General features: G+C 44.2%; 1 protein-coding gene across 1 annotated transcript in view; it reads right to left on the reverse strand.

Moving 5' to 3' along the window:
- The window catches only part of ppm1g (protein phosphatase, Mg2+/Mn2+ dependent, 1G), a 51419-nt gene extending 49012 nt beyond the window's left edge, over positions 1-2407 (reverse strand). The window contains exon 1 of the mRNA XM_073051813.1: positions 2042-2407. Within this exon, the coding sequence (XP_072907914.1) occupies positions 2042-2152 (111 nt within the window). The 5' untranslated portion in view covers positions 2153-2407. The remainder of the gene's footprint in view (positions 1-2041) is intronic.
- Positions 2408-12691: the final 10284 nt, after the last annotated feature.

Consider the following 12691-nt stretch of genomic DNA (forward strand, 5'->3'; position numbering starts at 1 on the left):
CCGACTCTACCTACAAGTTAACCTTTAGGGTGTTCTTCTGCACAAGTCAGTCATGCCTGAGTCCACTGATTTTCAAAAGATCATTTCTAATGCCACCACAATCTCTAACGCTACCTCTTTCAGATCCTTAGGGTGCAGTTCGTCTGTTCCGGATGAGTTACGTACCTTTAGGTCTCTCAGCTTTTTGAGCAGCTTCCCCCTTATAAGAGTAACTGCACCCACTTCTCTTCCTTCACAGCCCGCAACACCTGGCACACTGCTTGTGTCTTCCTCAGCGAAGACTGATGCAAAATATTCATGTCGTTCATCCGCCATCTCCTTGCCCGCTGTAATTATTTCTCCGGCCTTATTTTCTAGTGGTCCTATATCCACTCTCATCTCGCTTATTTACATTTACATACTTGAAAAGGCTTTGACTGTCCACTGTTCAAACCTCTCCCTGCATGAAAGAGCATGTTAAACCTTTCCCTGTAACTCCAGGTACCATTCTCCATAAATCTCTTCACATTCTTGCAATGCTGTGGTGCAACCAGTCAGAATGGTCTCCACCATGCAGCTATGGAAATCTGTAAGAGAATCTGGTGATATTCCAAATCTCCTCAGACTCTTAAGTAGATCTGCAGGCATGTCTTCTTTGTTACTGCAACAAATGTGTTCTGCTCAGGGTAGATCCTTTCGGTGCTGTTAACACCCAGGAACACACCATTGCGCGTCCTTTCCACCACTGACTCCCCCCTCAATGAGGACTGGTGTGCATTCTCCTTACTTTGCCTTCTGCAAGTCCACAGTGAGCTCCTTTCTCTGAGTGACACTGAATGCAAGGTTGCTGCTGCAGTTGCACGTAACTAGGCGATACATCTAACCTCTGATTCAGGGAAGCAGCAAGTGCAGGTGCCTCGACGGCAGAAAATTTCCCCAAGGAACCAAAGTGAAGCAGATAAGGAGGTGCCTGTTTTCCTGAAGAAGTGTTTAATGCTGAAAAGGGGGAATAATTTTGGAAGAGGACATTTATATTTATCTAGAGATGAGAAACTTCCCAGAGCTTCAGTCTTTTTACTCATCACTTTGGGGGCAATGCGAAAGGAGACAGAAGCTATCAGGGCCTTAAAGAAAAATGAAGTTAAGGCGTATAAATAGAATTAACGTACACATCAGCATTAAGCTCAACGACCAACAGAACAGGCATGGGGGTCTTGACTGACAATCTCCATGGTCTCACTATCTTCAGAAGCAGGATCTCAATTACTTGGGCCTATCCAAGTCTTTTAAATGTCCCAAATGCATCTGGCTCCACCACCACCCATCCAAGTGCATTCCATAACCTGCATGCATTCATTTAAAATGTTCACTTCGTCCGTGTTTTAAGTCAGCTAAATTTCGTATCACCCAACCTCTTCTGCGGGGATTCTGAAGCTAAAAGGCTGTCAGAAGTTTAATTAAACTGTCACTGGTGATCTGCTGGTAATACCAAACACAAAATGAGTTCTCAAACAATTAAATGTACCAATAATATGTAAAGTCATAGCCCTGAAGTAAAATAATAGGTAGCGAATCTGGGTGAGGTGTGCGTTTGCAAAAGCCGACATTTGCTTAAAAACTACAAGCATGAAGAAACACACCAGGCTTAACAACATTTACAAGAGTAGAAATTACAAAGAGTTTGCACTTAGTACACCTGGATAACCGAATAGACCTCCAATATTGGCGCGCTGTTTTCTTTTCAAACCACGAGGTGGGAAATGCGATCTTCCCGAGATTACTCTAATTCGGTGAACTAACACTGAAAGTTTTCTCTTTTAGTTTCCCATTTTCAAATTAGACCGATCTCAGGAACAGTATTTTACCGCTTTGTTCACGCTATCGTTCATTGTTACGGGAGTGGAACGAACAAGTGATTTTTGATTGTTCCCATCTGTCAACCGGCACCATTAAACAGGGAGCGATTGGGTGCAAGATGGTCAGGGCCAGGCAAAGCCCAGATGCAAGGCCCCTTGTAGATAACGTGTGCATTTGTGCATGTATTCACACAGCCGCCACTCACCTCCATGGAAACCCTCCAGCCTTGCATGGCCGAGACGCCGAAGCCGAATTTGTCGGTGGATCGCTCGCATGAGCTCTTCACCGTGTTGGGTTGAGAGAGATAAGCGCCCATGCTTCCTGTGCCCGCCGGCGTCCTCGTACACCTCCTGCCGCCGCAGACGAGCTCGCTGAGACCGCTTCCCCCCTCCACCCCCCGGCGCACACACACACACAGAGACAGAGGAGGAAGCGCTCGGCCCAGCCGCTTGATTGACAGGCGCGCCGGGACCAGCACGCACGCGGGGGGAGGGGTAGAGCCGGTTACCAGGGCAACCGGCGGCAGGCCCGCCGCCCGAGCGCTACCACCCGCGCCCGCGCCCCCGCCTCGTTCGGCCGCTCGGGGAAGGGGGGAAGCGTCGCGTCGCGTCGTCTCACCGGGATCTCGGGCCGGGCCGGGCCACCCTGAAGGCACTTACACCCCACCCCCTTCACTCCTCCAACTGCCCTCGTCGTGCTTCCAGAATTTTTTTTTTAAAAAGGGAATAATTTTTTACAGACGTTTTCAGAAAATAAATAAACCGCAGTGTGTCAGAGCCGTTTTTATATTTTAAAAAAAGCGGTCACGTGGGCGGTTTCGGCACGGCAACGAGATTCGTGCGTCACGTCCGGGGACCGCTGCCGTTCCCCACCCCCGCTTCCGGAAGTGAGTTTTCACAAAGCGCGGGATTGCGAGAATCCCTCCATCCCGTAGCCTGTTACCCTTACAAAGTAAATCTGCATCAAGCAGTTTAAAAATATGTATGTATTCTTGCATCGATTACAAATGGTAGTAAATAGGAACAGTGAAAATTTGCGAAGATTAAAAATACACTTCAATTGATTTATCCGGAAGAGTTGCTTCACTCAGGAAGAAAAGTTTGGAGAAATTGTTCGTAGATTCACTCGAGAAACTAAAGTAATAAAGAACATTTGAAGCAGTTTGATGTCTGATAGATGGATGGAAAGTAATTTATTTATCTAAAGATACAGCCCGGAACAGGCCCAACGAGCCACACTGCCCAAGAACCCACCTGCTTAACCCTAGACTAAGCACAGGACGAAATAACCTACTAACCAGTTCATCTTTACATTGTGGGGGGAAATCCACACGGTCACGGAAAGGACATAGAGACGGTACAGAAGTTAAACTCTGACTCCCCAGGATGTAATAGTATTCCATGTATAATATATACATTCTGTGTGTATGTACAGTGCCTATGAAAACTATTCATCCCTCTTGTCAGTTTTCATATTTTATTGTTTTACAACATTGAATCACAGTGGATTTAATTTTGCTTTCTTGACACCAATCAACAGAAAAAGACTAGTATAAAAGTGAAAGTAGATCTCTACAAAGTGATCTAAATTAATTACAAATATAAATCAAAAATAATTGATTGCATAACTATTCACCCCCTTCAAGTCAGTATTTAGCAGATTCACCTTTGGCAGCAATTACAGCCCTGAGTCTGTGTGGATAGGTCTCTCTCAACTTTGCACATCTGGGCACTCCCAATTTCCCCCCCCCCATTCTTTACAAAAGTGCTTAAACTCTCAAATTGCATGGGGATATCGATGCAGTTATAAAGAAGGCAAGACAGCAGCTATACTTTATTAGGAGTTTGAAGAGATTTGGTATGTTAACAAATACACCCAAGAACTTATATAGATGTACTGTGAAGAGTATTCTGACAGGCTGCATCACTATCTGGTATGGGGGGGAGGGGGGGAGCTACTGCATAGGACCAAAAGAAGCTGCAGAGGGTTGTAAATGTAGTCAGCTCCATCTTGGGTACTAGCCTACAAAGTACCCAAGACATCTTCAAGGAGCGGTGTCTCAGAAAGGCAGTGTCCATTATTAAGGACCCCCAGCACCCAGGGCATGCCCTTTTCTCACTGTTACCATCAGGTAGGAGGTACAGAAGCCTGAAGGCACACACTCAGAGATTCAGGAACAGCTGCTTCCCCTCTGCCATCCGATTCCTAAATGGACATTGAACCCTTGGACACTACTTCACTTTTTTTAATATACAGTTTTTCTGTTTTTTGCATGATTTTTAATCTATTCAATATACATGTACTGTATAAAGTATGCAGAATCAGATTTACTTATCTATTTATTGTTATTTTTTTCTAGATTATGTATTGCATTGAACTGCAGCTCAGTTAACAAATTTCACATCACATGCCAGTGATAATAAACCTGATTCTGATCGTGAGGGAACAGCCTTTTTCAAGCCCAACCACAAATTCTCAGTTGGATTGAGGTCTGGACTCTGACTTGGCCACTTCAGAACATTAATTTTGTTGTTTTTAAGCCTTTCCTGAGTCCTGACGAAGGGTCTCGGCCCGAAACGTTGACTGCTCATTTCAACGGATGCTGCCTGACCTGCTGAGTTCATCCAGCTTGTTTGTATGTGTTGATTTGACCGCAGTATACTTTGTGTTTGCTTTGGCTTTATGCTTGTGGTCATTGTCTTGCTGGAAAGCAAATCTCCCAAATCACAGTTCTCTTGCAGGCTACATCAGGTTTTCCTCCAGGACTTCCCTGCATTTGCTATATACATTTCACCCCCTACCTTCACAAGCTTTCCAGGGCCTGCTGCAGTGAAGCATCCCCACAGCGTGATGATGCCACTAGTAGGGATGATGTGTGGTGTTTGACTTACACCAAACGTAGCATTTAGTCTGATGGCCAAATAGCTCGATTTTGGTTTCATCAGACCATAGAACCTTCTTCCAGCTGACTACAGAGTCTCTCACATGCTTTCTGGCAAACTCTAGCCAAGATATCATATGATTTCTTTCAACAGTGGCTTTCTCTTTGCCACTCTCCCATAAAGCTGTGACTGGTGAAGCGCCCAGGCAACAGTTGTATGCAGAGTCTCTCCAATCTCAGCCACAGAAGCTTGTGTAACTCCTCCAGAGTTGTCATAGGTCTCTTGGTAGCCTCACTCACTACTCCCCTTCTTGGATGGTCACTCAGTTTTTGAGGACATTATGCTCTAGGCAGATTTACAGCTGTGTCACCTTCTTCCCCTTCCTTGATGATTGACTTTACTGTACTCCAAGGGATATACAGTGACTTGGAAATTTTCTTGTGCTTTTCAATAACCTTTTCATGGAGTTGCTTGGAGTGTTCTTTTGTCTTCATGGTGTAGTTTTTGCCAGGATACTGACTCCCCAGCAGTTGGACCATCCAGACACAGGTGTATTTTTACTACAATCAACTGAAACACCCTGACTGCACACAGGTGATTTCCATTTAACTAATTATATGATGTCTAAAATCAATTGGCTGCACCAGCGATGATTTGGTGTGTCACTTTAATGGTGAATACTTACACAATTGATTATTTTGTGTTTTATATTTTTAATTAATTTAGATAATTTTGTAGAGATCTGTAGTTTTCACTTTGAGACAGAAGAGATTTTTTGTGTTACACAGTGTCAAAAAAGCCAAATTAAATCCACTGTGATTCAACGTTGTAAAACAATAAAACATGAAAACTTCCAAGTAGGGTGAATACTCTTTATAGGCACTGTTTATTTCACAGTGAAAGGTTTTGTTTTGCATACAGATCCAAAGACCTGGAGAAGATATTCAGTATGAAGATGAAAGAGATGCTGTTTTAGTGTGGCGGTTAAACTAAAGAAAAATGGAATTTGACTAACACAGTGGTGGCTGCCCAGAAGATGGCAATGGCAAACCACTTCTGTAGAAAAGATTTGCCAAGAACAATCATGGTCATTGAAAAGATTGATCACCCACGCCATGCGACATAGCACATAATGATGACGATGATGCATGGTTACAGCTGCTTAGTTCCATTACAGGGTTGTTACAATTTTAGTTGCACATCCAAAATTGAGGATGAAATGTTGGAAACGCTTAGCAGGTCAAGTGGCATTCGTCGAGTGAAATACAATTAATGTTGCAGTCATATTGATGGTGGTAATATGGATTTTAATGAGGCATTTGACAAGATTCCCATGGTACACTCATTCAGAAAGGCAGAAGACATGGGATCCATGGAAACTCGGTTACGTACTTTCAGAATTGTCATGCCCACAGAAGGCAAGAGGGTGGTTGTAGTTGGAGCGTGTTCTGCCTGGAAGTCGGTGACTAGAGTTGTTCTGCAGAGATCTGTTCCAGGTTGCCTGCTCTTTGTGATTTTTATAAATGAGTTGGATGAAGAAATGGAAGAGTAGGTTAGTATGTTTCGAGATGACATGAATATCGGTGGAGTTGTGGATAGTGGGTCATTGACGGGATGCAGAGCTGGGCTGAGAAGGTGAAGTTCAACTTGGAAAACGAAAGTTTCACTTTGGAAGTTCAAGCATGAAGGCAGAATACAGGGTTAATAGCAGGATTCTTATCAAATTGAATTGAATTGACTTTATTTCTTACATCCTTCACATAAATGAGGAGTAAAAATCTACTTATGTCTCTGTCTCAATGTGCAATCAAAGTCATTTATAAAAATAGAACAGTCAATGTAACATAGAAATACTCTCAAAATTTTCTAATTATGATTTATAATTTAAATTTTTATTATATTTACTTCAATTTGTACTTCAGGGAGCGCAAAGTGCAGAAACAAATATCACATATGATGATTGTATGCTCTATTATCAATTGTTTGGTGACAATAAAGTATTAAGTTAAGTAAGTAAGTAAATAACGTGAGTTAATCATTCTGATGGCCTGGTGGAAGAAGCTGTCCCGGAGCCTGTTGGTCCTGGCTTTTATGCTGCGGTACCGTTTCCCAGATGGTGGTAGCTGGAATAGATTGTGGTTGGGGTGACTTGGGTCCCCAATGATCCTTTGGGCCCTTTTTACACACCTGTCTTTATAAATGTCCTGAATCATGGGAAGTTCACAACTACAGATGTGCTGGACTGTCCGCACCACTCTCTGCAGAATCCTACAATTAAGGGAGGTACAGTTCCCAAACGAGGCAGTGATGCAGCCATTCAGGATGCTCTCAATTGTGCCCCTGTAGAAAGTTCTTAGGATTGGGGACCCATACCAAACTTCCTCAACAGTCTGAGGTGAAAGATTTGTGCCTTTTTCACCACATAGCTGGTGTGTACAGACCACTTGAGGTCCTCAGTGATGTGGATGCCGAGGAACTTAAAGCTGTTTACCTCTCAACCCCAGATCCATTTATGTCAATAGGGGTTAACCAGTCTCCATTCCTCCTGTAATCCACAACCAGCTCCTTTGTTTTTGCGACATTGAGGGAGAGGTTGTTTTCTTGACACCACTGTGTCAGAGAGATGACTTCTTCCCTGTAGGCCACCTCGTTATTGTATGAGATAGGGCCAGTCAATGTAGTGTTGTCAGCAAATTTAAATTGGCAGATTAGAGCTGTGGGTGGCGACACAGTCATGGGTATACAGGGAGTAAAGGAGAGGACTTAGTATACAGCCCTGAGGGATTCCTGTGTTGAGATTCAGAGGGGTGGAGGTGAGGGAACCCACTTTTACCACCTGCTGGTAATCTGACAGGAAATCCAGGACCCAGCTGCACAAGGCAGGGTGAAGGCCGAGGTCTCTGAGCTTCTTGTCAAGCCTGGAGGGAATTATGGTGTTGAATGCTGAACTGTAGTCCAAGTTATGCATTCTCACATAACCATCCTTCTTCTCCAGATGTGTAAAGACAGTATGCAGAGCAGTGGCTGTTGTATCGTCTGTCGACTGGTTGTGTCGATAGATGGATTGTAGGGTGTCCAGTTTGGGTGGTAGCAAGCTGCAAATGTAATCCTTGACCAGCCTGTCAAAGCATTTGCTTATTATTGAGGTGAGTGCGACAGGAGGCCAGTCGTTCAGACATGTTACCTTGGCCTTTTTTAGTACAGAGACAATGGTGGATGATTTGAAGCAGGAGAACATTCTACACTGGGAGAGGGAGAGATTTAAAATATCTATAATGCATCTGCCAATTGTGCTGTGCACATCTTGAGTACTCGCCCTGGGATGCCGTCTGGTCCTGCAGCCTTACAACTGTCCACTTGTTGGAAACATCTGTGTACCTCAGCCTCAGAGATAGCCAGGTTGCAAGTTGTAGCAGTGGCTTTCCTTGGAGGCTCAGAGTTAGCAACATCGAACCGAGTGTAAAAGAGATTGAGCTCATCTGGGAGAGAGGCTGTGATGTTGGCAGCACCACCATGTTTGGCTTTGAAGTCTGCGATGGTATGCAACCCTCACCAAAGTCATGTGTGCTATTCGTTGTGAACCTTGATTCAATCTTGTCCCTGCATTGTTTCACAGTCTTCATAGCTTTGCACAGATCATAGCTGCTTTTCTTGAGCTCCTGCTGATTGCCGGCGATGTAAGCTCTATGTCGCACGGTAAGTGTTGCTCGCACAGAACTATTGATACAGGGTTTCTGGTTCAGGAAGACCCTGGCTGACTTCTGGGGGACAACATTGTCGATGCACTTCTGGATGAAGCTCGTGGCTCCATCCATGAACTCGGAGACATCCTCATCAATGAAGACATTCCAGTCGACATCATTGAAGCAGTCGGACCAACAGTGGACGGTTTTAACTATGGCCGTGTCTTGTTTCAGCTTCTGCCTGTACATCGGCAAAAGCAGGATCGAAGAGTGGTCTGATTTTCCAGAAGATGGGCGAAGGAGAGCTTTGTAAGCGTTGTGGAAGGGAATGTAGCAGTGGTCAAGTGTCAGTGGAGGAACAGAGGCATCTTGCTGTTCATGTCATAGATCCCTCAGAGTTGCAGTGCAAGTTGATAGGGTGGTTCAGAAAGTGTACAGTGTGTTGGTCTTCATTAGTCAGGGGTTTGAGTTCAAGAGCCACGAGGTAATGTTGCAGCTCTATAAAATTGATTAGACCACACTTGGGAGTATTGTCAAGGAAATCTATAGATGCTGGAAATCCAAGCACAAAATACTGAAGAAACTCAGCTGATTAGGCAGCATCTGTGGAAAAGAGTAAGCAGTCAATGCTGCCTGACCTGCTGAGTTCCTCCAGTATTTTGTGTGCGCTTCCTGGAATATTGTGTCGTGTCATTATAGGAAAGTTGTGGAAGCTTCAGAGAGGCTGCAGAGGAGGTTCACCAAGTTGCTGCCTGGATTAGAGAACATGTTTTATGAGCGTGGGTTGAGTGAGCTCGGGAACTCTGGATAGAAGGAGGATGAGAGGTGACATATTAGAATTGTGTAAGAGATGTTAACAGGTATGGAGACAGTGGACAGCCACTGCCCGTTGTCAAAGGTGGAAATGGCTAATAATAATTTTAAGGTGATAAACACAAGAGCAGGTCAGGCAGCATCTGTGGAAAAGAGTAAACAGTCGATGTTTCGGGCCGAGACCCCTCATCAGGACTCTCTTGCCTGGCCTACTGAGTTCCTCCAGCATTTTGTGCGTATTACTTTTCGTGTCAGCATCTGCAGATATTCTCTTCTTGATATAAGGTAATTAGAGGAACGTATGGGGGATGTCAGAGATATTTTTTTAACACAGGGAATAGTGGATGTGTGTAATGCACTGCCAGGGGTGGTGGTAGAGACAGATACATTTGGGACATTTAAGAAACTTAGATAGGCACATCAATGAAAGGAAAATGGAGGGCTATATGGGAGGGATGGTTAGATTGACAGAGTAGGTTAAAGGGTGATGGGCAATATTGTGGGCCGAAGGGCCAGTTCTGTTTAAGGTGGCTGCTCAATGGCTTCAGAAGTTGAAAAAGTTAAGAGTCAAACACATTTCAGAGAACAAGGCCGGGTGGCAAAAAGAAAAAGGAGCTGACTGATCATAACATATTTTCATTGTTACATATAAAAGTTCAATAAAGGCTTAATAACACAAATGGTGGTTGTAGTGATGGCTGACATAAGCAAAGCCTTATGAGACAAGCTGTTGTGCCCTGGTAGATGTAACCAAAAGGAGAAAGAGGGAGCAGAATGGGAGCTGCAGTTCTGCAACTGCTAGAAATCTCTACAAACACCAGAAATCTGAGATGAAGTGGGATCCTGGATGCTGAGAACTAGTAACATCTGTTGGTTGCATGAGTACCTGTCACACAAAGGTGGTGTGAGTGCTTGTAGAGGTATAATAGTGAGCTGTGTTCAATCGCAGCCTGGTTTGGAAACACCAATGCCCAAGAATGGAAAAGCCCACACAGATTAGTGGACTCAGCCCAGTCCATCATAGCCAAAGCCCTCCCTACCATCGAGCAGATCCACAGGGAGTGCTGTCGCAGGAAAGCAGCATCCGTCATTAGGGACCCCCACCAACCAGGACATGCTCTCTTCTCACTGCTGCCATTGGGAAGGAGGTACAGGAGCCTCAAGGCACACACCACCAGATTCAGGAACAGCTATTATCCCTCAACCATCAAGCTCTTGAACCAGAAGGGATAACTTCACTCACACCAACACTGAACTGATTCCACAACCTACAGACTCACTTTCAATGACTCATGTTCTTAGTATAACTTATTTACCTTTTTATTTATTATTTTTGTATTTGCACAGACTGTTTTCTGTTAGACATTGATTGCTTGTCTGTCTTTATGTGCAGTTTTTTATTGATTCTGTTCCATTTGTTCTACTGTGAATGCCCGCAAGAAAATGAGTATAGTATATGGTGATGTATACGTGCTTTGCTAATGAATTTACTGTGAACATTTAAACTTTGAGAGATCCCTGTGGGACATTGAAAAGAGTGAGGGATATTTGTGTGGAGGCTGGGTCCAATGGAGTACCTGGTCAGAAGTTTCCACCTGCTTCAAAAGGGAAACAATTATACCAGTGTCGAAGAAGGGCATTGTGAGCTGCCTTAATGACTATCATCCATTAGCACTCACATCTACGGTGATGTAATGCTTTAAGAGGTTGATCATGTCTAGATTCAACACCTGTCTCAGGAAAGAACTGGACCCACTGCAATTTGCCTATCGCCACAATAGGTCTACAGCAGATGAGATCTCAATGGCTCTCCATGCAGGCTTGGATCACCTGGACAAGGCAAATACCTATGTCAGGGGCTTGGATCACCTGGACAAGGCAAATACCTATGTCAGGCTCTGTTTATTGACCACAGCTCAGCATTTAACACCATGATTCTGATAGTACTGATGGAAAAGCTACATAACCTAGGCCTCTGCAAATGCATCCTCAACTTCCTAACTGGAAGATCACAATCAGTGGGGATTGGAAATAACATCTCCACCTCACTGACAATTATCACTGGTGCACCATGGGGGTGTATGCTTAGCCCACTGTGCTACTCTCTCTACACCCACGACTGTGTGGCTTGGCATGGCTCAAATGCGATCTATAAGTTGGCAGAACTTCAGATGGTGACGAAAGGGTGTACAAAGTTGAGATATACTGGTTAGTTGAGTGGTGGCACAGCAAGTAACAGCCTTGCACGTCAGCAAGACCAAAAAGCTGATTGAGGACTTCAGGAAGGGTAAGACGAGGGAACATGAACCAATCTTCCTACGGGGATCAGAAGTGGAGAGAGTGAGCAATTTTAAGTTCCTGAGTGTCAATATCTCTGAGGACTTAACTTGGATGCAACGATAAGGAAGGCAAGACAATGGCTGTATTTCATTAGGAGTTTGAGGACATTTGGTTTGTCAACAAAAACATTTGAAAACCTCTACAAATGTACTGTGGAGAGCATTCTGACTGGCTGCATCACCATCTGATATGGGGTGGGGGGGGGGCCACTGCGTAAGATTGAAGTTAGTTGCAGAAACTGATGAAGGGTCTTGGCCCAAAGCATTGACTGTTTACTCTTTTCCATAGAAGCTGCCTGGCCTGTTGAGTTCCTCCAGCATTTTGTGTGTATTACTTTGATTTCCAACACATGCAGATTGTAACTTATAAAATTAGCCAGCTCCATCATGGGTACTAGCCTCTTCTCTGTATTATCCATGACATCTTCAAGGAGCAGTGTCGCAGAAAGGCAGCTTACATCATTAAGGACCCCCACCACCCTGGGCATGCCCTCTCCTCATTGTAACTTGAGAAGGAGATACAGAGCCTGAAGGCACACACTCAGTTTCTTCCCCTCTGCCATCCGATTTCTAAATAGACATTCAACTCATGACCACTACCTCACAAAAAGCTATTTTTGTTTTATTTTTTATTTTTTATTTCTGTTTTTCTTGTACTACTTAACTATTTAATAGAGATAGCCTAGTGGTTAGCACATCACCTTACAGTGCTAGCTGTAAAATCCAGCTTCAGTTCCCACCGCCGTCCACAAGGAGTTTGTATTTTCTCCCCGTGACTGCATGGCTTTCCTCAGGGTGCCCTGGTTTCCTTCAAAAGTCAAAAGAAATACGGGTTAGGGTTAGGAAGTTGTGGGCATGCTATGTTGGCACCTGAAGCATAGCATCTCTTGCGGGCTGTCCCAGCACATTCTTGGATTGTGTTTGTTATTGACACAAAATGACACATTGCCCTGTATGTTTTGATGTGCAGATAACAAATAGAACATAGAACAGTAAAGCACAGGAACAGGCCATTCAGCCCGCAATGTTGTGCTGACCAGCTAAAAGCTAAATCAAAAACTAAACCCTCTTAACTACACAATGTCCATCCTCCTCACATCCACGTGTCTATCTAAACTTCTCTTAATATCCTCTAATG

This window comes from Hemitrygon akajei, chromosome 7, assembly GCF_048418815.1.
Source record: "Hemitrygon akajei chromosome 7, sHemAka1.3, whole genome shotgun sequence".
NCBI lineage: Eukaryota > Metazoa > Chordata > Chondrichthyes > Myliobatiformes > Dasyatidae > Hemitrygon > Hemitrygon akajei.